This window comes from Saccharomyces eubayanus, chromosome VII (assembly GCF_001298625.1).
Source record: "Saccharomyces eubayanus strain FM1318 chromosome VII, whole genome shotgun sequence".
Classification (NCBI taxonomy): domain Eukaryota; kingdom Fungi; phylum Ascomycota; class Saccharomycetes; order Saccharomycetales; family Saccharomycetaceae; genus Saccharomyces; species Saccharomyces eubayanus.
Window position 1 is genome coordinate 950449 of NC_030982.1, and position 27456 is coordinate 977904.

Sequence of the window (27456 nt, forward strand, 5' to 3'; positions counted from 1 at the left end):
ATATTAATATCGAAAGAGAATGGCGATAGCTTTATGGTACTGTCCACCACAGGGGTCAGTGGCTTACGAGACGCTGCAAATGCTCATATTTTCATTTCAAACACTTTTCCCAAACTCGCCGGTCTTTGAGCCTCACATAACAGTGACGTCTCACTTGGTATGTAACAATAGAGACGATGTCAACAAGATCCTTACTTCCTGTGCGGCCGCTATTCAATCGGTAAGGTCCCACCAGAAGACCGCGAAGAAAGGACACAAGGCACAAGCCTCCCATGCTGCTGCTGCAGCGCCCCTAGTTTCATTCAACGGGTGTAGTGTAGGCAAAGGGTATTTCAAGAAAATTGTACTTGAGTGTAACCAGAATAATGTACTTTATGGGATAGCGCAGATCATGAGGGAGATGTACGTTGAAATAGATACTGAGACACGAAGTAGCCGTGCCGCTACGTGGGTACACGAAGAATTTCAGCCACACGTCTCGCTGCTATATTCTGATATTCGTCCAGTGAGCCAGGCATCGTTGCGGGTAGTTCAACAGAGAATCGAAGACGCCTTGGACGTGCAATTGGTGACAAGAGAGAAAAGTAAGGGTTCTGGAAACACTGACGGGTCCAACGAGGTGCAGATAAGATGGGACTTCGACATCTCTTCGTCGCTGTCCTGGAACATCCCAGGTACATTCAAAATCGTGAACTGCGTGGGACCTGTTGAAGAGTGGGTGGTACTCGGACGCGTGGATGTCTAGTAGGACGGAAAGAGAAAAGCGCATGTGTACATACTATAAGTAATCATTTAGCAAGTTCTGTTTCCATATCTGTCAATTTTTGAAATGTGCTACTTAGAGATTTACGTAGTATCTGCTTGCCTTCGCAAGGGATTTTTGTATCCCTTGCGAAAAAAGAAGCCTCCCTAAGCAGAGAAAAGTGCGAGACCCACGATATTTAAGAGGTGATGAAGAGGGATGGCCAAAATTGCAAAAACGAAAAAAAGAGAAGGTTTTCTTTTGCAAGAACAATCAAACAAACGATCCCACATAATCCTAGAAAACAATGGTGAAATTACAGAGATTTGCGGAAAGCAACGCTTTGGTACATGAGTTTGGAAAGTATATCCTTGAGAAGCAGGACTCGGCGTTAGCGGGTAACTCACACGCAGTGTTCAATATCGCCATTAGCGGCGGCTCTATGAACAAAGTGCTATACGAAGGCCTGGTGAACGACAAAGACACTTTCCCGCATATAAAATGGCCACAATGGAGAATCTTTTTCTGCGATGAAAGACTAGTCCCCTTTGAAGACCCGCTGAGCAACTACGGCCAGTTCAAGAAGACCGTTCTGGACCCCCTGGTGCACAAAGGCGACCAATTGAATTTGGGCCCCACCGTGTACACCATCAACCAGTCCTTGATCGGCGGTGGCGAGACGGCCAACAAGAAGATCGCCGAGGAGTACGCGTCTTTGCTGCCGGCCTCTTTCGACCTGGTCCTACTGGGATGTGGCGACGACGGACACACATGCTCTTTGTTCCCCGGAGAAGAATTCAACTACCTCGTGGAAGAAATGACCCGCAAAGTAGTCTGGTGCTACAATTCGCCGAAACCGCCCAGCAACAGGATCACTATCACCCTGCCCGTGATCGCGGACGCCAAGAACGTTTGCTTCCTCGCCAGGGGGAGTTCCAAGAAGGACATCATGCATGATGTTCTGATCATTAAGAACAGCGAGCTCCCCAGTGTCTTGGTCAATGAAATGATCGGAACCAGAGTTACATGGTTCTTAGACGACGCCGCCGGCGCACTAATCCCGCAAGACTGCTAGCCGCAATCGCCCCCTAAAACTTAACTAAATACTAATAAATAAATAATAACTTTTCTTCTCCACAGCGGCCGTGGTGTAAGCTTACTCAGAAGCTTAACTTAACTCTTCTAGAAGAGACTTCCAACCGAAAGGGGAAAGGGGATACCGGAGAAGGAATCCAACTTTAAAAATTACATATGCAAGACATCCTCTGCGGGTCGTGTGTAGCGTCAAAAAAAAAAAAACAACCTACGTACGACTCTGTTAGGCCGTTACGTTGCTTCGCGTTGCGTTGCGTTGCGTCTATCTTGTCAATAATGACTCCGTACCACCCGCACACAGCATGAATGGGTAATTTTTTTCCATACGATAATTACATAAGGGACGCAACAGGGTTTTCTAGCGAGCGCGCAATGATAAAATGCTCTGGGCCAGCTGCATGGAAGGGTCAATTTTTGCCCCTTTGTCAGCTTGCGCAGCGTTTCTTAGGTCGAGAATGAGGCCTGGCCCGCTCCGCCTACGGTCTAGGAGGCGGCGGAGCGGAAGGCCGCGGAGCAAAAATACACTAGCCACGCCGGTAATTCCCATTCCCTTCCCTTACCCCTGGCTTGTTCCCCCCCCCCTTCTTCCTGTCTTTTGGGTGAACGGAAATACTCCGTGGACCGCCCGAGAAAGCCTGCGCATAGATCTGTGCGTCAACAACGGGCGGGCCGGCTTAGCACCGAGGGCCCGTTCTGGTTTTGGCTCGCGCTGGGCTGCGAGATTTGCAGATTGGTGCATATCCGCGCCTACGTATGACGTGAAATGATCCGCCCTGAGTAACTTGTTACGTATATTGGCCACGGGCCTGCGCCTCCGTCTCTGCAGCGGTGGGCTTCTACGCTGGTTTGGTGTAGCTTTCCTTTTTGTCTTTGAAACATTTAAGCTTTTTTTCGAGAAGGAAAAGGAAGAACCGAAAAAAAAAAATTCCCCACTTGTTCGTCTGTAGCGCAGTAAGCAGAAGGCAGATGATACCCATATCGAAGAAAAAAACAAACTTATCACGTTTAGGGTAGTCATTTGCGTTAGAGTAATCAGGTAATGAATTGCTCAAGGCTTTTCCATGCTTTCCTTTCGGTTGCGTCTTTCTTCCTCTGGGGGCTATCTTTAAACGTCGCTGCTTGAATTGTCTTGTGGTGTATATTTATAAATATATTTATATATATATACTCATTTATACACCACTGTTGATAATAGGTCGTCATTGCCTAAGATCTGGATCTTTCCGTGCGTTTTTGACCGAGTAACCGTTATCCAGGTACTGAATTCGGTTTAAAAAATAAAAAAACATACATACAATAGAGGACCGGTGCCCACATGCAGCCTAAGACTTTCGTTCACCAGCTCCATTCAATTCTCTTGGAACCGGAGGTAAACCAATGGATATATTGGTCTCCGACGGATAGCATGGTTTTCTTTCTGAAACCGTATGACCCTAACTTCAGCACACATGTTTTGAAGCGATATTTTAAGCATGGCAACGTGAACAGTTTTGTTCGTCAATTGCACATGTACGGGTTCCATAAGCTATCGCATCCTTCCCCTGACCAAACTTCCACCAATAACGGCAACACTAAAGAACTTGTTGAATGGAAATTCACTCACCCATCTGGATTTTTCTTCAAAGAAGCCAATGCTGGTGTCTTGAATAAAATTCAAAGGAAAAGCACCGGTGTGGGCAAAGATGGTAAACGAAAAAATATTCTGTCGCCCATATCTGTCAGTTATGTCGACGCGTCAAGATTGAACGTCCTCTCTCAGCAACCTGCTCGTGGCGCCTCAACGGAACCCACGAGCATGTTTATGAGTAATGGCGCACACCACTACTCATTGTCTCAAGGCCCACCGCAAATGTACTTACAACAACAACAACAGCAGCAACAACAGCAACTAAATAATGGACCCTACGTTATGTCTTCACTGCCTCCTCAGCAACCAACGGTCAATATAATGCGAAGGCAAAGTATCTCCGCAAGAATGATGAATTCTTACGACTATCCCAACCAATTTCCCTCACAGGATGACGTGCTGCGGCCTCAACAGCAGCAGCAACAATTGGTTTCTTCGCAATCGCTATCGGGTCCTCCAATGAAAAAATCTCGAACGTTATCTTCGACAGATGACCTGAAGGCTACTACTACCTTGCCAATCGTCAATTACCCAATGCCGTTTCATCCAGGTTCTTTCACGCAACAGCTTCCTATGGCCCCATCATATTCATCTTATTCTTCACCAATCCCTCCTACAATGAACTCTGTTTGTAACTCTGTTTCCAATTCTGGTTGTAACTCTGCTTCTGACTCTCCTAGTTTGGCAGTGTGTAACAATAATGTAACATTACAGAAAAAAAATGACCTAAGTGAAAGACAGTCTTTGGACAACCATATACAAACATTGAAGAACTCTTTATCTACAATTACTGATTTGGTAAAAAGGCATACAAGCGATTTACCGCAACAAGACCTTAATATACAGACGAACGAGGCCCTGAATAAAGATCTTCGAACAAGCTTGTCTCTTTTACAGAATTCTAAGGAAGAAATATTACAGTTGGAAAGTAAATGGACGTCGATGCAATCTTTCAGGACGATACCATTGCCCTTACAAGAAACTACAAACACCTCTTCATCCTTAACACCACTGACTTCCACCATCACCCCTAAAAGTATGCCTATAATGACGAAAAGCGAAGCTGCAAATAAATCTGCCTCTTACTGACCTTATTTTCCTGGATATAACGCGTTAAATGTAATGTTTGGTTCTGTTAGACCATAAATAAACAGTCAGTGGAGGTATAAAAAAATCAAGACATTCTCTATAATTTTGCGTATTTAGCTACAAATGAAAAGAATGTACATAGTTAAAAACGGAAAGAAAAAAAATTACAAGCTGTGCTTGATAGTATAAAAATTTAAAATATTAATTAAACGTAAATTTTAGCCAATTTTCTCTTCCGCTGTATTTGCTCTTCACCGTTCTCCCGAAGAAAAAAAGTTAAAATTTCAAATTGAAAGAGCACAGCAGATCTTTTGAGAAGGATCCGCTTAACATTTCAACAAAAAAAACAGGAAAACGTAAACAATAAACTCGTTGTATTCTATCCTTCGTTTTCTGTTTCATTTTCTAGGTTTTTTCTCCTCGCGTGCTTCCGTCTTTCAGAAGAAGGAGCTAACTTTAATAAACTTAGTTGCATTACGCTTTTCTTTTCTAAACACCCGAAAGATTGTTGCCACGTACTTTTCTCGCATGCAAGCACCTCCCCCCATCTCCCTTCCCCTCTTTGTCCGCTTTTGCTCTCTGCCTAAAAATCTTGAAACAGGTTCTTGAAGGAAGGAAATTCCTCTTAGTCCGTTCTTGCGTACAGTTTGATGCCTACTTTATGCCCTGCGAGGAGCCTCTTCCTTGCTTTCTTGCTATAGGAAAGCATTCGGACGTGTTTGTGATTATGTTACCTCCTGGAGTTTCTTCTCCGAGGCTTTTTAGGTTATTGGCGATTCATTTAAAGTTTTAAGATTAAAGCATTTTCTTAGATGCATCCGGAGAGCGCTTCCATGGAGATGTAATTTTTTCAGCTTTCCGTATTGGGATGAAGAACAAAATAAAAAAAAATGCAGGAAGACCGAAAATAGGATACAGGTAGCAAAAAAAAAGTATGAGGGTGTAGTTCGTTCAGTACACACATTGAACTCTAGCGGTAATCAGGATAAACAGTATCGCTTGTTTCTTATTACCAGACATTTTAAGCTAATTGTGTTCTTGTTTGCTCGGTATCGAAACCTAATAACGTCTCACTTGAAAAACTTTTACATACAATTGCAAAAAAAGGTTGAATAATTCGAGGATGGTTGTAATATTGTCAATTTAAGTTTTTTCCTTGTAGAGATGAGATATATTTCTTAATATAGGCAAGGTTTTTGGCAAAAACCACATGCTTTAAATCAGCTTGATCATGCTATTTTAGCGAAAAGTATAAGGGATATCGCTTTTAACTGTAGCAAAGCCCCTATTACTTTTACCACAGGAAATGAGCACAAACGCTATGATAGAACCTTTGTAAGGTTCTCGCTCTGGTTGCTTTTGCCTACAATTGCTATTGTTGCTGCTTGCCGGTATAGTTTCTCACCATTGCTTCTGTCAATCGACAATCGAGTGGAGCAAAGTATCCTTTGATAATGATATTCACTAGCTTGCGAAAAGTGTAGCATTTCTGAAAGCAGTCAAGTATTCCGATGCTGGAAATACGCCACTACAGTTGAATGCCTCTTCCTGAATTGATTATTCAACAGATAGTAAGTCAGCATCAATTATAAGATGTTACGTATTGTTCTTGTGCGCCCATCTCCCCCTACCTTACTGCATTAATAAGAAGTGTGTCTTTGAAGAATATGACATCAACCAGTAATTACTATCCTTTAAACTCAAAGAACTGAGTAATAAAAGTATGAATAATAAAAATACGAATAAAATATACGAAAATAAAAAGAAAAAAACTAACACAGGGAAAAATGTAATAGATAAGAAAATGTACCAGGTTTGGTAAATTTTAAAAATCCATAGAATAATTAGCATTGGAAAACTCTTCTTCTTCATTATTACCGTTTGTCATTATAGGAATATGATTTAATGTTGGATTTTGGGGAGGTATCATGTAAGGGACTGGCGGCACTTGTGGAATGAAGCCAAACGATGGAAACATTGGCATCATCCAATTTGGGTTGTTTTGATTTGCGCTTATCAAGTTATAACTGTTCACAGCTTTTGAACTATTAGTAGGATATTGCATGAAATAATTTTCTCTCGAGACTTGCTGTTGTGGGTGGTTCTGGTTCATCAAGGCGTTCATGAACTTTCTGTTATACTTTGTTGGATACGATTTATGATATTCATTCTGTGGCTGGGAACCTTGATAGTTTGATGATTCATCAGTTTGAGATAGATCGTCATCGTCGCCAGAAGGTAAGTTACCACGTTTTTGTGCGAACGAGACGGATAACACTTGATCTTTGCTCACCTGATAACCGTCTGTATTCGAAATGGCCTTGGCTGCATCCAACGGGCTTTCAAAAGAAACAAATCCATAACCTCTTGATGATCCCACCGGTAAGTCACTATCTGAAGAACTATCATTCGATTGTTGACGGTATTTATTCTTGCTACCGCCGACAGTAATGACCTTAACGCTAATTATTTCTCCAAAGGTCTTGTAGAAGCCATATAGATCTTCATCCGTCCAAGAAAGAGGAATGTGCTTCACGTAAAGGTTTGATTCCTGCTGGTTGCTCATTGGTATGGGTAAGCCACAAGAAGCGGATGGGTATTGGTACATATCGTATTTACTGCCCATAAACCTTGGCACACGCTGGCCACGACCCTCACTGAAGGATTCCCTTGGAGGATAATACAAATCCATCTTTTCTGTTACAGGAGTCGATTTCACTGAGTCAAAGTACCGTCCATTGGAGCTGTCATTACTGTTGCCAATCTTGATATTGTTGAAATAGTATCCATCATATGTATAATTATTGTAATCGTACGTTGGACTATTGGTAAATTCAAAGGCTTCCATATCGGTATGGTTACTAATTGAGGATTGCTTATCATGATTATTGTGGTTATTATACACCTTATGTTGAACGGCTTTATTAACAACGAGTCTGTTTCCATGCCACATAAAACCATTGAATGTCTCAATAGCAGCCAGTGCCTGTTCATGATTAATAAGCTTAATAAATCCATAACCCTTCAACATATCTTCTTCTTGGGCAGCTCCATTTGTAATATTGGACATTTTGTTCGAGTCTATAGATCCTTCATCTTGGAAGCTAACCGAGCTACTACTTCTCGCATTACTTTTCTTGGGGAAATAGTATGAAATGATATCAAAGTCTGAAAACTTCTTGGATAACTCCTTTTTAATTACATCTATAACATCCTTTGGTGTAATTAAAGATTCCTCCTTTTCTGGATTATGATAAGGCAAATTTCCAATGAAAAGACACCTGTAATTATCATCGTTGTTGTTTTCTTTGACATGATCCCAGTGAATTCTCTCTCTCTCTTTCCTTTCGACATGATAGTTGATAAATAGTGTAGACCCACTTATTGTCTTACCATTGAGTTCTTTGATGCAAAGTGAGGCTTGAGAACCTAAAGGGTAAGAAAAAAAACCATATCCATTAGGCTCCCCTTTCGTTTTATCATAAATCAATTTCATCGACAAAACGGGTCCGTATTTTGAGAAAAGAAAACTTAATTCGCCAATAGACAAGCTTTTTGCAATCCCCCCGACAAATATATTTCCAGGGTACGTCAACGCATGCTTGTTTACACCTATGGACCATTTGTCAAGAAATTGGGCATTAACATCACTTCTCAGTAATTCTGAGATATCTGCACATGTATTTTCCAAAGATCTGGGATATTTGAATTGTGCTTGTAAAACAGTATCATATTTCCAATCATCTTCTTCATCATTTTCGCTATCCTTGAAAGATTTTTCGTATTCTTGTGTTCCATGCTCGTAAAGATAAATGTCTTTGTTTTGCTCGAGAATCTGTAGTCTTTTTTTATCTGCAAGGAATTCATATGCCTCCGAATCAGCATTGTTCACAGAAATACCTTTATAATGCTGTATTGTGTCCATAATCACATCAGTTATTCTAGATTTATTGAAATCATTTTCTTCTTGTAGTTTCCATTTGATTCTTATAGTCAATAAATTTGTATTGGCGAGTTGTTCCAGCTGTAACCCCGTAGAACTTTTTCTTTCGCTTTTTAGTGATTGATCTCCACATTCTACACTTGCTGTTGTTTGTTGACTGTAAATGTCTGTATCCTCAGGGCCACTGGATAATGCTTCGTCAAATGTTTCTTCTGGGGTAATCATGTTCGTAAATTTCTATTTGCAGTTTGATTGAATTGAGATGCAATGTAACTATTGATTAGGAAAAACTTGTGACTTTGGGTTTCGACCTTTATTGGGAGGCCTTATAAATTGGAGTATACCGTATTCTTGATTGGTTGCAGTTCTTTGAAACAGTGAATAAATCAGGAAATGTAACGATTCGGCAAGAGCGATTTTTGAATGTATTGATTTGTACGTGTCTACTTTTAAGGGAAGTTTCTGTATTGCGCTTGATATATATATAGCGCAGGGTTGGCCAAAGAAAATGATAACGTGAAATAACGAATAACGGCAGGCTTTATGCACGGAAGAGATCTACCAAATCCCGCCCAATAGGGAACTCCGACTGTTTTTTTGCCTTTTGCTCTGCTATTCCCGGGAAGAGAACAAATAGAATCAAGCGCCAATTTTAGGTCTTCGGCTAGTAATCGGATCAGCGGGACAAGAACCGTACGATTAATGAGGACCGGGGGTGTCGATTAAACCAAGGGAAATTGACTAACCGACCGCGTTCCATGGGGTTTCCCTGCGTCCTAGTTAGGTTAAGACATTAATCATCTCAAACCTCTAGATAATTCTAGATTATGTAAACCTTAGCCCCGAACATGATTAAATAACTTCCGGTTCCTTACCCCGTAACTGTAAGGTTGCGGTGTTTTTCTTTCTATCGGGGCAATAGCAAGCGTAGTTTCGGGAATGCAAAAAAATGTACCTCTTCTTACCAATCGAGAATTATGGAATCTCAAAAAAGAACTGTCCGGAACAATACGCAAGCCTCTATATGCTTGTATTCGTGAATGATTATATGTTGCTCCATTCCTTTTTGCTTTCTTTTTTATCTTCCGTTCACCTGGTAACCGTAGAAGCCAATATTCGCCTCTACAGCAGCCTTTATGAAAGGGCAATTCCGGATACTGGTTTACGTTTGTATCCTCGGAAAGTTGGATGTTTTGGATTGCGAAGACAAAGGTAAATGCCATTGTTAGTCCTTGCTTTATTATTTATGAAATTTTAGCATTTCGCTCTCAACTTTTCTTTAAACCCATTCCTGGAATCGTGAGGCTACGTTCCCTAAAGTAGACAAATTTCTGCATCGTATGATCTTGGGGTTGCTTATCTGACACCGAATATTAGGTAGGGAGAGCAGTCTTATTGGATACCGTCATATGGAATGCATGAACAGCTGAAAAAGTTAGCCGCCATTCCGTCTAACCCGTTGTAATAAGATATACTATCATTATAAAGAGGAAATCTGAAACCCTTCCCTTAGTAGCAAATCAAGGGAATGTGGGAATACATGGTAGTCTCTATTCGGGTGTACAAAGCCGTCTTCAAAGTTTCTATATTTCGTATGTCTACTCTTCGTCTTTAACCGCCGAGGTTGTCGCCACCGTTTTAGCGAGGGTAAAATAACTAAACACGAAAAAGGAAAGAAATAGTAATCTCTTTGATGTTTGTCCTTTAATCAACACCATCTAACAATTAAAAAACGACTAGGACGTACTTTTTTGCTCTTGCTCTTGGTAGTTGCTACAATTTCTCCGAGATATACTGAATTCCAGAGATTTTCTATCGAGCGTTCAGAAGAAAATCAAATTAAGGAAGGCATTACATCATTATTAAGCAATAGTAAGGCTAGTTTCGTAGCGTGCGTAGTCCGATGAATATTTGATATATAGGCTAGCATTTTGAGAAAAAACAAGGGGCACAAGACTCAAAAATTCGTACAATTCCTTGGACAGATCCGCAAAGAGGCCCCAATTAAGTGGAAGTAAATCTCTCTTCGCTTTTGTAAGAGGCCTTTTTATTGAAGCTCATCTCATTTGCCGGTGTTGGATCCTGATCTCATAAAAAAAATTTATTTTGGATAAACGTTGCCTTTCTAGCTCATTGTTAGCGGGTACCTTAAGCCCGCGGCATGCTGGTAAACTTCTCAACACCTCGGTGATGCTTGCGAGCCAATCGTGATCCGAGGCATTGCAACTAATCCATCTCCTCTTGAAGATTTGCTTTCTGTGCTTTATTGCGGGCAATTTTTCAGCGATGAGCTTGGCCATCGTTGAAAAAACTGACATACAAAAAAATTTTAGGTTTATTTGAAGTTGAAGAAAATCTCTTCTCATAATTAAAGTACCGTTTAGAACAGACAGGATCCCGTCTTATTTTCTATTGTGATATCCGGTATGAGCAGGGCCAAAGATATTCAAGAGAGGCTCAATTTGCAAGCCAAACTTCAATCAACTTTCAGTAACAATACAGCTACGGTCTTAGACTGGTTAAAAGAGTCAGAGGAATGCGACAGAGGGAAAGTTCACACTGATCCAGAACATGGTAAACTGTTAGAGGACTACAAGGAGTTGGAGGATAGCAAGAAGGCCTTTTTTCAACTCCCTGTTGTTCAAATTGGATCTGGTTTACATTTTAAGACGGAAGACGACCTATCTGCCAAAGAAGATATACATACGATTGGGGAGTTCATTGAGAGTGACAAGAAGGTTAGTTCGTTGGCGAAGAAAAAGAAAAGAAACGATCAGGGATTACAACGAAACGACATGTACAGGATAACTAAAGACGATACTAAAGCTATGGTTGCATTAAAAAGAAAAATGAGGAAAGGTGAAAAAGAAGGATTAAGAAAGAAACAAGAGGTGCCGGTAAAGAGTACTCCCAACTTCCACGGCTCTAGTGACGAAGATGATATAGATGTGGAAAGGGTGCCGCAGAAGTCTACGAAAAAAACATTTGGTTTACTCTTTGATAAGAAAAAGAAAAATCGTAAACGATTTTAAAAACTTGATACTGGCGCTATTCTGCGTAATTATCATCTTTTCCTGTTCATTTCCTGCAGAGCTTTACGTTATTATCAAAAAAACTATTCGGCAGCAGGTCGACTCAAAAGTCGGTACCAAAGGCCACTTGCATATTACAATAAGAAGCATTCAGCGCAGTAACCAGAGGCGGATGTATGATATCTACAAATTTCAAGTCACTACAGCAAAGATTCATCGATTTTTCTACCGTAGTCCTTTTTCGTCAATATTCATATGCATTTTCCGTATTGTTCTAACTTATTGAAGACTATGGATCAAGTAACTACTTGCGGTGTTTTCCAGAGGGAGAGCGACTAATTTGCGACTCTAAGCTATGTAGAATTGTGCGTTCTCAAGCACTCTAGGCAGTTTTTTTAGTAGTTTATCCTCACTATTGTAGCTGTGAGTATCGATGTATGTTGACACTTAAAATCCTTTTTCGTTTTCCAGTAAAGCGTATGTATGTCATTGTATACGTTTCTCGATTTTTCGAATTCAAATGCGAATAAACATTGTGTAATAATGTATAATCGAGTGGTCAATATAATTGAAAAATTGATATACAGCAGACCGGGAACCGCCCAAGAAGTTTCCAGTTAGCTTAATTTTATAATCTACATTAGATGGTTGCAAAACATCAGGTTGAAAAGTATCAATCAGATGAGGCTACGACGGATCCGGAAGTCAAACGGGTAAAATTAGAAAATGACTACGAAGACACAAAACCAGAAGAGGATGGACCCAATGGAAAAGAAGCCACAGACAAAGTGAATAACGGAAATTTTGGGAAGGAAACAGAAAGAATTGGAGGATCTGAAGTCATTACAGATGTGGAAAAGGGGATTGTCAAATTCGAATTCGATGGTGTTGAATACACATTTAAAGAAAGACCCAGTGTGGTCGAGGAAAATGAAGGGAAAATCGAATTTAGGGTGGTAAATAATGATAATTCCAAAGAAAACATGATGGTTCTTACAGGCTTAAAAAACATTTTTCAGAAGCAATTACCAAAGATGCCCAAAGAATATATTGCCAGGTTGGTTTATGACCGGAGTCATCTTTCAATGGCTGTCATTAGGAAACCATTGACTGTTGTAGGTGGTATAACGTATCGGCCCTTTGATAAGAGGGAATTTGCGGAAATTGTGTTTTGTGCCATTAGTTCCACAGAACAAGTTCGAGGTTATGGTGCGCATTTAATGAACCACTTAAAGGACTACGTCAGAAATACCTCTAATATAAGATATTTCTTGACATACGCGGATAATTATGCGATCGGTTATTTCAAGAAGCAAGGCTTCACAAAAGAGATCACCTTAGACAAAAGTGTATGGATGGGGTATATTAAAGATTACGAAGGCGGTACATTGATGCAATGCTCTATGTTACCGAGAATACGATATCTAGATGCAGGTAAGATCCTGCTACTCCAGGAAGCGGCACTACGAAGGAAAATAAGGACGATTTCTAAATCTCACATTGTAAGGCCCGGGCTAGACCAATTCAGAGACTTAAGCAATATCAAACCAATTGACCCGATGACTATTCCTGGTTTAAAAGAAGCTGGTTGGACCCCCGAAATGGACGCCTTGGCGCAACGTCCGAAACGTGGTCCTCACGATGCAGCAATACAGAATATCCTCACGGAATTACAAAACCATGCGGCGGCCTGGCCTTTCTTACAACCAGTTAATAAAGAAGAGGTGCCTGACTACTATGATTTTATCAAAGAACCAATGGACTTGAGCACGATGGAAATAAAATTAGAAAACAATAAATACCAAAAGATGGAAGACTTCATATATGATGCCAGGCTGGTATTTAATAATTGTCGACTGTACAATGGTGAAAACACATCTTACTACAAGTATGCTAATAGGTTGGAGAAATTCTTCAACAACAAAGTTAAGGAAATACCCGAATATTCTCATCTGATTGATTAATGGCTATAGACAGCTTTTACTAATCTTTCCCAGCACTTATTTCCGTGAAATTAAAAGTTGTGATAACTGATAGACGATTTAATTACTTGCAGTCCTGCTACTTTTCCCTTTTTTTTTTTTCAAGAAGATTCTTCCCATGTTAATTTTGTTAATGTGACGTTTGTATATATCTTTATGTAACTATATTTATGACATTTCAACATCCGCTTCTTCTGGACTTTCCGCGGCCTCTTTTTCCTTCAATTCCTTTATCAATTCAGCAGTCTTTGAGTCATCATATATTTTGAATCCGTCTTCCTTTGTTATACAACTCAATTGCGCATTGTTTTCATCTAGTTTTTCTTCCATGACTTGCTTTAGGATTTTTAGAACAAGAAGCTCAGCTTCTTTCAAAGTTAAAGAAGAATGCCACTCGTTTAAAAGTTCCGCTTGGGCACCTTCAGAACCAGAACCGATGGCCTTAGCGTTGTAACGGTAAAAGGTTCCAGATGGTTCTGCGTGGAAAAGCTGATAGCCAGCATCCGCATCATGACCAGCGATCAATAAGGCAACCCCGAATGGTCTCGACATCAGTCTTTCCTCTCCAGAGGCACCTTCACCGAACCTTAGAGCAAGATCACAAACTGACTGTGTTAAGGATTCGACATTGATGTCTTCATCATAATACAAATTGTGTGTTACTGCAGCGGTACGCGCATGCTCGATCATGGAACGAGCATCTGCTGTGAGCCCACTCATTGCACAACCGATATGGCGATCGATCTCCACAATTTTTTCGATGGAGTCTGATTCTAATAGTGGAGAGGTGGCACGCTTCTCAACACCAAGTACAACACCTTCTTTCGTGGCAATACCAATTGCTGTAGATCCTAATTTGATAGCCTCCAAAGAGTATTCAACTTGGAACAATCTACCCTCTGGAGAAAATGTGCTTACACCACGATCATATTCACTTCTAGTTAAAAACATATTTGTTAATTGTGTTGTTCAAATGAGCTTTTAGGTTCCTCTTGACTTTTCTTTTGCTCTATAATGCTCTTAAGCGGTTTCCTAGCCTAATCTTTTGCCACCGATTTTAGTTTCTAACATCCTTGTATGCTAGAAAGTTGGTTTCGTATAACGTGACATTCAGCTATTCTTCTAATATGTCATTCTGCCACTAAAGGCTCATAACGGACTCTGTTTTCTTTATGGCCCTTCGGACTCTTACTATCGTCCATTAATATATTGTATCTCGATGGGTTTGGCTATACATTTTTTATCAATATGTTCCATTTTTTTTTTCTAATTTTACATTTAGGCTTAGAAACGCAAGTGAACCATGAAAAAGTGGAACATATTATAAAAAAAGAGGAAATATGCAGAACGGCGCCGAACGCAATGCAGACATGGCTATCACAACCCATTGGTACGTAGTTACTAAAGACACACTTGAGGGAACACACACTAAGATTACAGGCATCCAGAAGACCTAAAAAGCTGCACCAGTTTTCTTACTGTATATCATTCGGCGTTAAAACAAGATTCTTTTTTACCCTCAATGCTTATTTCCTAGTTTTTGAAAAAAACTGGCTGGCGCGTGCAGCCGCATCACAGAGACAAGATAACCCTCCAGCAACATCTTCTTTCACTTTCCAAGACTAGTTTGTGGGAAGACATCTCTTTTTTTTCTTTCAAACAAGCATACCATAAGCCTTCCTTCGCCTTCTCATAACTGCAAAACTGATATACGCCGTGGAAACCGACAGACAATGGGCGGAGGATTTGGCCGGGTTTCTGCATCGAAGCCGTCGGATGTTCCCACTACTCGGATGTTGACCGCGGGCGTAAGCGGCTCCCGCACAATGACAACCCGAGACCTCTCTTGATGCATGCACAAGTCGTGGTGCGGCACATTAATGAAAAACATCTTTCATGGCCGGCACGTGCGATCGTCAAGGCAGTCTTTTAGCGCAGTGCACGAAAAATGTCACTAATTCTCACATGACCGCGGAACGGACCGAAATCATTACTGACGCCACACCGAAAGGGAAATTAAACGCCAAATATGTGAACTAATTGCCGCTTCCGGGCCGGGTTACGGGTGGATGCGAGCTTCCACTAGACTCCGCCCACACACCGCGCAGTGCGGATGGCCCTTTTCCTCAGTATGAGAAACCGCTTCCACGCCCCTGACGACATCCACTAATTGAGCGATTACCTGAGCGATCTTCTTTTAATTTGCAGCATGAGACTTGCAGTATGCACAATATGCAAGCCTCAACTAGCAGCAACGTCTCAAGGTCAAACTGTATGGAAATCTTGTCACCTCACCTAGTTTTAGCTAGCCGACCCTGCAAGTCAAGAGTTCTCCGTGATCCTTGGACACCTTAAGGTAGGTTTCTCCCCCGGACACTGTGGCCTTTTGGCACACATGATCTCCAGGCGTTCAACATATAAATAGCTTTTGCTAATCGCAGTGAATACAGAATTTGTTTTCTTCTTCTCTCACTTATTCTTATTCTTTTATTTATTCTTAGTTAGTTTATAATATAACCAAAGCAACTGCTTATCAACACACAAACACACAATTCAAAATGGCTGTCTCTAAAGTTTACGCTAGATCCGTCTACGACTCCCGTGGTAACCCAACCGTCGAAGTCGAACTTACCACCGAAAAGGGTGTTTTCAGATCCATGGTCCCATCTGGTGCCTCCACCGGTGTCCACGAAGCCTTGGAAATGAGAGATGGTGACAAATCCAAGTGGTTAGGTCAAGGTGTCTTGCACGCTGTCAAGAACGTTAACGACGTCATTGCTCCAGCTTTCGTCAAGGCTAACTTAGACGTCAAGGACCAAAAGGCCGTCGATGACTTTTTGCTTTCTTTGGACGGTACCGCCAACAAATCCAAGTTGGGTGCTAACGCTATCTTGGGTGTCTCCATGGCTGCCTCCAGAGCTGCTGCCGCTGAAAAGAACGTCCCATTGTACAAGCATTTGGCTGACTTGTCCAAGTCTAAGACTTCTCCATACGTTTTGCCAGTTCCATTCTTGAACGTTTTGAACGGTGGTTCCCACGCTGGTGGTGCTTTGGCTTTGCAAGAATTCATGATTGCTCCAACTGGTGCCAAGACCTTCGCTGAAGCTTTGAGAATCGGTTCCGAAGTTTACCACAACTTGAAGAAGTTGGCTAAGCAAAGATACGGTTCCTCCGCCGGTAACGTCGGTGACGAAGGTGGTGTTGCTCCAAACATCCAAACTGCTGAAGAAGCTTTGGACTTGATTGTTGACGCTATCAAGGCTGCTGGCCACGACGGTAAGGTCCAAATCGGTTTGGACTGTGCCTCCTCTGAATTCTACAAGGACGGTAAGTACGACTTGGACTTCAAGAACCCAGAATCCGACAAATCTAAGTGGTTGACTGGTGTTCAATTAGCTGACATGTACCACTCCTTGATGAAGAAGTACCCAATTGTCTCTATTGAAGATCCATTTGCCGAAGATGACTGGGAAGCTTGGTCCCACTTCTTCAAGACCGCTGGTATTCAAATTGTTGCTGATGACTTGACTGTCACCAACCCAGCTAGAATTGCCACCGCTATTGAAAAGAAGGCCGCTGACGCTTTGTTGTTGAAGGTTAACCAAATCGGTACCTTGTCTGAATCTATCAAGGCTGCTCAAGACTCTTTCGCCGCCGGCTGGGGTGTCATGGTTTCCCACAGATCTGGTGAAACTGAAGACACTTTCATTGCTGACTTGGTTGTCGGTTTGAGAACTGGTCAAATCAAGACCGGTGCTCCAGCTAGATCCGAAAGATTGGCTAAATTGAACCAATTGTTGAGAATCGAAGAAGAATTAGGTAGCAACGCTGTCTTCGCCGGTGCCAACTTCCACCACGGTGACAAATTATAAGAAGCTCCTGATTAAATCTTCTTAGTCCCAGAAAAAAAAACACCTCGTTGTTTTTTGTCATTTATTTCATTTTCTTAGAATAGTTTAGTTTATTCATTTTTATAGTCACGAATGTTTCATGAATCTATATAGGGTTGCAATCAAGCATTTTTCATTTTATGTTAAAAAAAGTTTTAATCTTGTACATGTGTCTTTCTTTACTCTATTTCCATGTATTGATTGTATAAATATCGAAGAAAACAAAACTTAGCCTATATATACATACGTTATCTTCATTTCTCATTCCCACCTAGCGTGTCAATAATAACATTTTTAATTGGGCCAAGCTTGTCAGTCAAATTCAAACCAAATGACCTCAGGGCTACCACAGGTGGGAAACTTGTATGGTATAATTTAAATAATTTGTCCGCCATCCCTAACAAAACGTTATTGGACGGATATCTTTCTGCCCAAAATGGCTCTAAACTCAACGAAGAACCAATGTCTAAGCCTCTTTCCATCGCCTGTTCCAAGGCATACACTAAACCATGAACGTCTGTCTGACCCATATTTAGTCCTTGTCCAGCCAAAGGATGTGTTGTGTGTGCAGCGTCTCCAACAAGGGCAACTCTATCTGTACAATAACGATCGGCATGCGTTAACTTCAACGGGAAACGTGCTCTTGTCTTATCTAATATACTAACCACTCTTGGCGGGTAAATCTCTTCAATTTCAGATTCATCCTTTAGCGTTGCATATATTTCTTCTGTTCTAGATTTAATATCATCAATCATTTTATCTGTGTCCATAGAACCTTCTTCTAGCGTACGATAATAATAATTCATATCGGCGTCTTCCAAAACAAAGGCTGCGTTGACAAGTGCGGTAAACGATTCTGCAGGTAACGATAACAATAATCTCGATAGACGTTCAGAGGAACTCCAAACGAGAGTGGCATTGTTCTCAGGCATTGGCAAATGTGCAATGGGGCCCGTTGGTAAAAACCTTTGCCAACCCCTTAATTTAAATGGAGGATATTCCAACTTCATGCTTGCTACAACACCGTATGCGTTGTACATCCAGCCTCTAGATGGGATTTGAGAAAACCGTCTTGTGGGAGAGTTGAACCCGTCCGCACCTACTAATAATCTTGTTTTGTACACTTCACCATTAGAAAGTGTGACCAGGGGCCAAGACAATGGGTCGTTGGTGTCACTGTGCTTGATACTTACGACTTTTGTGTTATCAATGATATCAATCATGTCCTTCTTGGAATCGTATTGAGAGATTCTGTTGTACAAGGAGGCCTGTATATTCAGGATTTCAATCATACAAAGCATAGAATCTCTTGCCAGATCTAAAGTAGCTTTAGAACAACCGTCTGTAACATATAACCCATCATAACTTTGAATTCTATCGTGCATCAAAGTGGCCCCGGCGTTGTTCTCCAAGAACTGGATAGACCTAGGAGTAACACTAACGACCCTGTTCGTAAAGTAATCTGGGGGTGAATTATAAAAACTAGATAACTTATCCTTCAAATCCACCATATCAACCAAGGTCGTTTTCAGATTTTTTAACTGGGGTGAGTTTTTGATCGAGGCAGCCAAGGTTAGACCGGCTGGGCCACCACCAACGATTAGCACATCAGTCAACTTCGGAGTTGAAGACTTGGCTGTCGCCAAGCCTCTCGCCAAAACACGTCGAGTAAGCATACCTTTCGATGGGAGTATATTTTTATCGCAGATACGATTTCACTAGAAAGCCAATTCGGATCACTAAATGGAATTGAAACGCCTTCGCAGCTTTTTATGTTCACTCTAGCGTTGTATTTCAAATGTTCGAAGGGATGTTTGAGAAACTCATTTCAGGCCTGCGCGTTTCCACAATGAAAAGGATAAAAAAAAAGACAATAGCAAATTGTCAAACGAGGAACGGGGTTTCTGCCCCACACAATCAAAGACCGACAAGATATGTTAAGTAGTTCGGAGTTGATAAGTCCGCAACCAAACGTCCCTTTCTTGATCAGATTTGCTCATCCGATGTTCATGCCCAACTGAGGTCCTGTGCCGACCTTTACACTTTTTCATCTGATTTTTGTCCTCCTCGTTGCGATACTAGCTACTGCTTGTAAAATGAACTACCTCTTACTATAGAAGAGGTTCCCCATTCAAGTGGTACTTATTACATGACCACTGCGATAGTTGTTCAACTGTTTCCAGAAGTAACCTGTATATTATTGACTTTTAAAAAGTTGCCTCCTTAGCTTAGTGGTAGAGCGTTGCACTTGTAATGCAAAGGTCGCTAGTTCAATTCTGGCAGGTGGCATATTTTTTCTCGGGCGCGCCCCTATTTTTATCTCACCGCTTATCTAAGGCGATTATCACCGCCTTAAACAAAAAAATAAATTAGAAGGCGTCAGGATTAAACGTTTCCTATAAGAGTTATTAACTAATAACCCCGAAAAAATAGTACTCAGACCCAACAAAAGCTCGCTCACGGAGGTTATTTCCACCCCTAATTCGATTTTCTGTTCTAGGATCATCGTTTCAAAGCTGGGACTATATATATATTTGTGTATCTTACTATCCACACATGTGTGTAATAGTATCTTGACGAAAGAGGCTTATAGTAGAGATTTAACAGAAGCAAACGTGAAAGAAACAATATGTCAAAGGCAGTAGGTGATTTAGGTCTAGTTGGTTTGGCCGTGATGGGCCAAAACTTGATCTTAAACGCAGCGGACCATGGTTTTACCGTAGTTGCGTATAATAGAACACAATCGAAGGTAGATCGGTTTTTAGCTAACGAGGCAAAGGGAAAATCGATAATTGGTGCTACCTCAATTGAAGATCTGGTTGCTAAATTAAAAAAACCAAGAAAAATTATGCTCTTGATTAAAGCCGGTGCTCCGGTTGATATCTTAATAAAGGAGCTTGTACCCCATCTGGATAAGGGTGACATTATCATTGACGGTGGTAACTCCCATTTTCCAGACTCGAACAGGCGCTACGAAGAACTTACTAAGCAAGGTATCCTCTTTGTAGGTTCTGGTGTGTCTGGTGGTGAAGAAGGTGCCCGTTTTGGTCCCTCGTTAATGCCTGGTGGGTCCAAAGAAGCTTGGCCTCACATCAAGACCATCTTTCAGTCCATTGCTGCTAAGTCCGATGGCGAGCCATGCTGCGAATGGGTGGGACCTGCAGGGTCAGGCCACTACGTCAAGATGGTACATAACGGTATCGAGTATGGTGATATGCAGTTGATTTGTGAAGCCTACGATATCATGAAGAGACTGGGTGGATTCACCGATAAGGAAATCAGTGAAGTTTTCACCAAGTGGAACGTCGGTGTCCTTGACTCTTTCTTGATCGAAATCACCAGAGATATCTTGAAATTCGATGATGTGGACGGTAAGCCATTAGTGGAAAAAATCATGGATACTGCCGGCCAAAAAGGTACTGGTAAGTGGACTGCCATCAACGCCTTGGACTTGGGTATGCCAGTCACTTTGATCGGTGAAGCTGTCTTTGCTCGTTGTCTATCTGCTCTGAAGAATGAAAGAATTAGAGCCTCCAAAGTCTTGCCAGGCCCACAAATTCCAAAAGATGTGGTTAAGGACAGACAGCAATTTGTCGATGACTTGGAACAAGCTTTGTACGCATCCAAGATCATATCTTACGCCCAAGGTTTCATGTTGATCCGTGAAGCAGCTGTCACATACGGCTGGAAACTAAACAACCCTGCCATTGCTTTGATGTGGAGAGGCGGTTGTATCATCAGATCTGTCTTCTTGGCAGAAATCACTAAAGCTTATAGGGACGATCCAGATTTGGAAAATTTGTTATTCAACGATTTCTTCGCCTCCGCGGCTACTAAGGCCCAATCTGGGTGGAGAAGGTCCATTGCCCTTGCCGCTACTTACGGTATCCCCACTCCAGCTTTCTCCACAGCATTAGCATTTTACGACGGCTATAGATCCGAGAGATTACCTGCTAATCTTCTGCAAGCTCAACGTGACTACTTTGGTGCACATACATTTAGGGTTTTGCCTGAATGTGCTTCTGCTAATTTACCGGTAGACAGGGACATTCATATCAATTGGACTGGACACGGTGGTAATATCTCTTCCTCCACCTACCAGGCCTAGAAACGGTTTGATTAGATTCATGTGCTCTGTTGAATTGTATCAAGGGATAATATTACATATGCTTTTTCTTTATTATATACCTATATTCACAAGTCTTTGATTATTGATGCAATTTATTACCAAATATATTTTTGGAGATCTCGTAACTGGATATCATAATAGCGCAACTTGGTGCTATCTTAATCACTCTGGCAGCCAAGCCTGTGTAGAGAGCAGCGAAACCTTCTCTACGCCGTATGGTATCTAGAAACTTGAACATATTTTTGGATCTATGAACTCTGTTCGAATCACTATTATTCATCATAGATATTTGCCATCTTGTTTTACCAACATCGAAGGGATGGGTGCAAATAGCAGCTATCATTCCGCTTACGCAACCACTGGCAAAACTGTTTACGAAATGAATCCAGTTGCTATCTTTCCGTGAATACTGGTTAGCATCTAGCCATAAGTTCTCCTTACAAAGTTCGTACGAACCCCAGTATATTGCGCTAAATGGAACGTCTYGCCACAAAGTTATCTCTAAACCTTTGAAAAGAGCTCTAGACGGACCCACCATTTTCATTTCTTCTCTCGTTTCACTTACTAAATCTTTGACCATCATCCAAGACTTCGTGGACTTCGAAGATCTAGGTATACTTTGTAATTTGGTTTTCGCCAACTCTAAGGGCGCTATACTAGTTGCTGCAAAAACCCTTGCAATGGCCCCACAAAAGAGAGGGTTCAATGTCGGATATGTCGTCGCTATAGGAGAAATATCCCTTATGTATTCGTAACCGCTAAAGTATACCATATTCGCTGGAATGGCCATCAATAAAGTTAAAGAGATACCCCTCCACAAACTTGTTATACCTTCTACGTTGGCGATTTTCGCGAATGCTTCCAAAGTGCCGTTGAACTTTAATGGTGAGTTCTTGCAGTTCAATTCCTGAAAGCATGCACTCTCCCAAAATATCTTTCCATTATTCAGGTTCTGTCCGCCRACATTCGTTAAAGTCTTTAGTTTCGATCCTCGCTCAACAGTACCAGTTATCTCGGGAGCCCCATCACATGAACAATCAGGAATCATCTGTTGCTGTTGCAATCGTATTCTCACGACGTCCATCGGTGTCAAAATCAAAGAGGTAAGTACTGATCCAGCACCAGCACTTAACATTCGTTCTTTTAAGGTTAGGCTACTTGAATTGTGATCACTCATAATGTATTCTTCTTTACTTTTTGTTCCCTTCCTTACAATACCCTATCTTTAGCACATATATTTTTCTTCAGATACGCTAGATGCAAAAAGTAATGGATACTGCACCCCATTCTAGAGCGGCGATTCTCCAGAAATATTCAGAGATGACTGATTGTTCTTTATCCTCTTAATGCTTTTTTAAAGATCCCCAAAGATTGTGAAAAATAACGCTGCGCGTGTTTGGGTGGGTGCTTAAGTGTCAAACGTCCGCGTCGCAAACAAAGTCAACTGCTTTACACTCGGCTGCAGCTCATGCAACAGTTGAAGTTATTCATTTAGAAATATTAGACGCATCTTATAAACAATACGTAATATATATAATTTTTCATGAAAGAAAAGTAAAAAAAAAAAAAAAAATATCACAACTTTCTTTTTTTCAGTTTACCTGTTGCTGTTGTTACTCTTTTACTCGTATTCAGCTTCTTATCATCAGATATATATTCTCTTGGAAAAAACTCGTTGATTCTTTTTTGTTTTCCCTTCTTTTTACGATTATTAACATCCCTTATCAGAGGAATAAGGATTTCATCGGACTTTTCGTATGGCCAGCCTAATTGATTATTCATGAATGAACGTAGCATATCCAGGTCTGGTAACCCCCAAACGAACGGCGTAGTATCATGGTCAACTTCTGGCCTCATATACGCGTCATAAACCATGACACTTGGAAAATCGTCGTCTAACATAACTTCATTGTTTACCAGTTTCTTTCTCAAGTCTTTTTCAAATTTGTTTTCCGTTTCCTGTTTGTGTTTGTCAAATTGCCCATTGTTGTACCAGTCTTTAAAATTTTCCAAGTTGCCGAATTCCGCAATCACTTCTATACTCGAGACAGGCCCCATACCTTTCAATCCATTTGTGTAGTCACTCCCCAAAAGCTGCGCCAATTCAATCATGTTCTTTCTATCCAAACCCAGCAATTTCAAAATAGATTCCGCATCGTAAAACTCAACATAGTTCTTTTCATGAAACATATTCTTATAAATTTTTGTACCGCCAAATAAGAAAACGTCACTATCATCAGTAATTATACCATCAACAAGCTTTAATTGCAATAACTCTGCACATTGTGCTTCAGCTTCCATGGGAGCAGTGACGTATGGAATACCAAATCTGGAGAGTAACTCTTGGACTTCTTTGATCATATCCAAGGTTACTTCATCAGAATCCCTTTTATCCTTCATCTGTTGTTCAAATAGTTGGTCTTCCATAAAGGCATTATCGGCAACGCTTCTTCCATCCGAAGACAACAATGTCGTATTCCTAAATGTATTGAATTCCTCTTGTTCCTTTCTCATGTTCTCCACTATATGATCTTCTTCGTCCTCGGAAAAATCATAATCAAAAGCAAGGGGTTCCCTATGCTCATTGCTTGTAGATTCTAAATTTGCGTCTTCTTTATCATTTACCGCAGTCTCAATTGGGGGTTCCGCTGGAATGTCCTCAAACACTTTATCTGATAATACTTCCAGATCAGTGTCCTTTTGATTATTTCTCGCATTGGTAGAGTTGTTTTCATTTTCTAACATTTCAGCTGCATTTAAACCAGTCAGAAGTTCGTAATTTTTTCCATCAGTGGTCGCTCCATCTTCAGCCCCCCTTTCACTTGTCGTATTCTTGTCTTCAACAAAATTGGTGGTGCTATAAGGGTTATATGGTTGTTGAGAGGTTGTTGAAGAAAACCAGCTCGGAATTTCAGGAACTGGAATCTTCTCCTTAGACTCATGGGCAAGCTCGCCTTTTTTATTACTAGTGTCATTTTGGAATAGGAGAGAGTTTTTGTTGTTAAAGTTAAATTGCGGTATCTTGTTGGAAATGAAATTCAAATTTTGCTCTCCTTCTGTTAACGATATCTCTTGGTCCTCAGGAACGGACGGCGGTATGAACTCACTAACAGTTGCCCTGCTGTTCTTTTCAATGACTGAGCCTGATTTATTATTCAAATTGGCGACATGGTCTCTTTGCGAACGATCTGGTTGTACACCAAGCGATCCATACTGTATTATAGGCGAACGAGCCCTTTCGGCATCTGCAGTTTTTGGTTTGGATTTCTGTTCGTTCTTAGAGCGTTGCATTGCTTCCATAACTTCAATTTCCTCAATTTGCTTCAGGAAATCTTCATCATCTTCATCTTCATCTTCGCCGTTTTCCAAATTGATCCTGTTAATTTTTGTTGCTGTGATGTTTTTAGTAGGTGATACCTGATCATGCCTTTTATCTAAAAACGATTTACTGCCCGCCTTATACACAAATTTGTCCAAATAAGGTAATCTTGCTGCTTTAATAGAAAAATCTTCTATTGGTTTGACATCCTTAGGTTTAAGCTCCACATCTTCCCACTCACCTTCGTCAAACTCGTCTTCGTCATCCTCCAGTCGACTGTCCTCTTTCTTTTGCGGTGTTGTCGTTGTGTCAGTAGGTTTATCTCGCAAAACTTTAAGCGTATCCTCCTGTGAACTATCCCATTGAAGTACGTCACCGTTTCCAATACTACCATTCAACTCCTGTAGTAGTGCACCTGAATCTTTGTCGTCTATTACGATTGCCTTTTGCACTTCAGAACCATCGCTTGAGCCCAGCCCAAGTATCCATCCAGTATCAGTCTTAGTCAACTTGTACTCTTTGTCTTTTTGACCAGATATTCTGTTAACCACTTCGCCATTTGGTTGAGAAGCTTCACCATCTTGGGTACCCGTGGTATTGATAAGCCTTTGAGTAAAAAAATTCCTTCTTTTGACCATATCTATTTGGAACTTTGAAAAATCCATACTGTTCGGGAAAATCGTTTCCAACTGTTCTTTTGTGTACCCCATTCTTAGTCTCGATTTGAGTCTCAAGGACGATAATATCAAATACTGGGTGGCCTTGGGAAGTTCTTCAAATTCGGCGGACGCGGGGTTTATTGCCTCCAAATCAATGTCTTCCAATCCATCGTTGTCTATCGAATTCATCAGCTTCTCGAAAGTCTTTGTTGAATCCACCCTCGTATCTTCTTTATCGTATTTAAACCCCGGTATGTCGGGCAAGTCCCATTCATCATGAGGCTTGAAAATTTGGACACCACTGCTACTATGTTGAACGGGTTTCTTGGCACCGTCGTTCGAGGCATTTTGCAATTGAAAAGCCAGCAGCTTCCTAGCGGTGGACTTTGCACTGTCCCTTTTTCCCTGTCTCCTTTCCTTTCTTTGCCGTATAGTCTCTCTTTTCAATACGGGCACACCACCATCAAAAACAAAAATAGGCCTGATTCCAAAGTACAGCAGCTTGCAAATTCTTCTAAAGAACCCGGTAATGTGAGAGTTTTTCACAGCGTTCCCCTCTTGATCACGGACAGCTTTCAAGAACTGGTAGATCCAGATGGAGGCATCCACCGCCATCCTCTTGTCCTCCAGGGACTCCAACCTTACGGGCCTTGCCGAGGGGCCTACAATATCCCAAAATGAATGAACACCCATGTATCTTAATACGCGAATCGACCTTCTCTAAACTATGTCTAGTTAGGTGAGATGATGTAGAATCCTTCAATGATTTACAATTACGTTTTTTTTTCAAAATCCCTTTATTTCATATGCGTCACCATTTCTTTTTCCACCATGTCACCATTTCTTCAAATGCCCCCGAAGGGGTTCGAATGGGCCTTATCAATGCACAGATGGATAAAACAAAAACAAAAACATAAACGAAAAAGTAAAAAAAAAAAATTGTGTGCAATATCCACATCACAACACATGAGCTATTCCCAAACTCCAGAAAGTAAAACAGAACAAGGGCAGCGCGTGCACATATCTTTTCTTTTTTTCCTTCTTTGAAACAGGCGACGGCAGCTCGTAAACTATTGCTTCCTGGCTTTCAAGCGGCCTCCTCTCTTGAGCCGCTGCTACTCTAGCACGCAGGTGCTAGGGCCCCAGAACGCATTTCCTCCGTGTCCATGCGTTTAACAGACTATCCCGTCGCTTGTGGGGCCCAAGTGTCAGTAAATAGTGTGACGCACCCATCCACCCCGCGCTCTAATTTCCTGGAATTGGGGGCAGGTTGGGAAAAGTCAGTAGAAAAAAGCGATACCCAATTAATTCCGCACGACGTCGCCGTGTTGACCAAGGAGAACGGAAAATGGAAACCCTGGCAAAGGGCAAACGTTTGTGCACAAACAGCACCGGTTTAGCAGGTTTGCCGATATCGCACACGCTCAGTGGGTCTCCACCCGGCGTGTATTTAATAAAACAACGTTCACAAGCCAGTCTGTGGCCATTTATTTTATTTATTTCTTTATTTCTTTATTTCTTTATTTATTTATTTTTTTGTTTATTATATTTGTTAGAGTATATTATTGCCAGTGATATAATTTAGGTGGACTTTCAGCCATTGGCCCAGTTCACTGTATGGGTGCCCGGCCTCTCTGTGCCAGCGTTCTCATCTTGTCGCGTCAATAAGAAGCTGCTGCGACTGTGGCCGGCTTCTACTAATTTTTGTTTTCCTTTTTCTTCTTCTTCTTTTTTTTTTTATTTTCTATTTTTCCTGCTCGTATTCTGTTGGTTTTTCCCTGTGTGTCTCCTTTCGAGATACAACCCACTCTTTGCGAAGAAACAGTCGCACCAACAAAACAACACCGGACACCCGATCGCTTATTACTCGCGATTATGGTTACCAATCACAGCCGGGCACACTCGGGATTTACCACAGAATCCTATGCGTCACACACACTGCCTTTCAG

The 27456-nt window shown here is 41.3% G+C and overlaps 13 protein-coding genes and 1 non-coding gene across 14 annotated transcripts; 8 read left to right on the top strand and 6 right to left on the bottom strand.

The window, feature by feature from the left end:
• Positions 1 to 19: 19 nt before the first annotated feature.
• On the top strand, positions 20 to 745 carry CPD1 (2',3'-cyclic-nucleotide 3'-phosphodiesterase; the record flags this gene model as incomplete). Its single annotated transcript, XM_018365346.1, has 1 exon — positions 20 to 745. The coding sequence occupies one exon, from the start codon at positions 20 to 22 to the stop codon at positions 743 to 745; it is 726 nt and encodes a 241-aa protein (XP_018222446.1).
• A 304-nt stretch (positions 746 to 1049) lies between these two features.
• SOL4 (6-phosphogluconolactonase SOL4) lies at positions 1050 to 1817 on the top strand (the record flags this gene model as incomplete). The annotated part of the gene is made up of 1 exon (XM_018365347.1): positions 1050 to 1817. One exon carries the CDS (start codon positions 1050 to 1052, stop codon positions 1815 to 1817), a length of 768 nt encoding a protein of 255 aa, XP_018222447.1.
• A 576-nt stretch (positions 1818 to 2393) lies between these two features.
• On the bottom strand, positions 2394 to 2855 carry DI49_2212 (uncharacterized protein; the record flags this gene model as incomplete). Its single annotated transcript, XM_018365348.1, has 1 exon — positions 2394 to 2855. One exon carries the CDS (start codon positions 2853 to 2855, stop codon positions 2394 to 2396), a length of 462 nt encoding a protein of 153 aa, XP_018222448.1.
• A 297-nt stretch (positions 2856 to 3152) lies between these two features.
• Positions 3153 to 4553, top strand: MGA1 (Mga1p; the record flags this gene model as incomplete). The annotated part of the gene is made up of 1 exon (XM_018365349.1): positions 3153 to 4553. The coding sequence occupies one exon, from the start codon at positions 3153 to 3155 to the stop codon at positions 4551 to 4553; it is 1401 nt and encodes a 466-aa protein (XP_018222449.1).
• Positions 4554 to 6378: 1825 nt separating this feature from the next.
• RIE1 (Rie1p) lies at positions 6379 to 8721 on the bottom strand (the record flags this gene model as incomplete). The annotated part of the gene is made up of 1 exon (XM_018365350.1): positions 6379 to 8721. The coding sequence occupies one exon, from the start codon at positions 8719 to 8721 to the stop codon at positions 6379 to 6381; it is 2343 nt and encodes a 780-aa protein (XP_018222450.1).
• Positions 8722 to 10922: 2201 nt separating this feature from the next.
• Positions 10923 to 11528, top strand: NOP19 (Nop19p; the record flags this gene model as incomplete). Its single annotated transcript, XM_018365351.1, has 1 exon — positions 10923 to 11528. The coding sequence occupies one exon, from the start codon at positions 10923 to 10925 to the stop codon at positions 11526 to 11528; it is 606 nt and encodes a 201-aa protein (XP_018222451.1).
• A 644-nt stretch (positions 11529 to 12172) lies between these two features.
• GCN5 (histone acetyltransferase GCN5) lies at positions 12173 to 13492 on the top strand (the record flags this gene model as incomplete). Its single annotated transcript, XM_018365352.1, has 1 exon — positions 12173 to 13492. The coding sequence occupies one exon, from the start codon at positions 12173 to 12175 to the stop codon at positions 13490 to 13492; it is 1320 nt and encodes a 439-aa protein (XP_018222452.1).
• Positions 13493 to 13678: 186 nt separating this feature from the next.
• PUP2 (proteasome core particle subunit alpha 5) lies at positions 13679 to 14461 on the bottom strand (the record flags this gene model as incomplete). Its single annotated transcript, XM_018365353.1, has 1 exon — positions 13679 to 14461. One exon carries the CDS (start codon positions 14459 to 14461, stop codon positions 13679 to 13681), a length of 783 nt encoding a protein of 260 aa, XP_018222453.1.
• Positions 14462 to 16068: 1607 nt separating this feature from the next.
• On the top strand, positions 16069 to 17382 carry ENO1 (phosphopyruvate hydratase ENO1; the record flags this gene model as incomplete). Its single annotated transcript, XM_018365354.1, has 1 exon — positions 16069 to 17382. One exon carries the CDS (start codon positions 16069 to 16071, stop codon positions 17380 to 17382), a length of 1314 nt encoding a protein of 437 aa, XP_018222454.1.
• A 272-nt stretch (positions 17383 to 17654) lies between these two features.
• COQ6 (putative N,N-dimethylaniline monooxygenase COQ6) lies at positions 17655 to 19076 on the bottom strand (the record flags this gene model as incomplete). The annotated part of the gene is made up of 1 exon (XM_018365355.1): positions 17655 to 19076. The coding sequence occupies one exon, from the start codon at positions 19074 to 19076 to the stop codon at positions 17655 to 17657; it is 1422 nt and encodes a 473-aa protein (XP_018222455.1).
• A 541-nt stretch (positions 19077 to 19617) lies between these two features.
• On the top strand, positions 19618 to 19689 carry DI49_2220. The gene has a single exon. It is a non-coding gene; the product is annotated as a tRNA-Thr (tRNA).
• Positions 19690 to 20029: 340 nt separating this feature from the next.
• Positions 20030 to 21508, top strand: GND2 (phosphogluconate dehydrogenase (decarboxylating) GND2; the record flags this gene model as incomplete). Its single annotated transcript, XM_018365356.1, has 1 exon — positions 20030 to 21508. One exon carries the CDS (start codon positions 20030 to 20032, stop codon positions 21506 to 21508), a length of 1479 nt encoding a protein of 492 aa, XP_018222456.1.
• Positions 21509 to 21608: 100 nt separating this feature from the next.
• On the bottom strand, positions 21609 to 22706 carry MTM1 (Mtm1p; the record flags this gene model as incomplete). Its single annotated transcript, XM_018365357.1, has 1 exon — positions 21609 to 22706. One exon carries the CDS (start codon positions 22704 to 22706, stop codon positions 21609 to 21611), a length of 1098 nt encoding a protein of 365 aa, XP_018222457.1.
• A 398-nt stretch (positions 22707 to 23104) lies between these two features.
• On the bottom strand, positions 23105 to 26200 carry RAD2 (ssDNA endodeoxyribonuclease RAD2; the record flags this gene model as incomplete). The annotated part of the gene is made up of 1 exon (XM_018365358.1): positions 23105 to 26200. One exon carries the CDS (start codon positions 26198 to 26200, stop codon positions 23105 to 23107), a length of 3096 nt encoding a protein of 1031 aa, XP_018222458.1.
• Positions 26201 to 27456: the final 1256 nt, after the last annotated feature.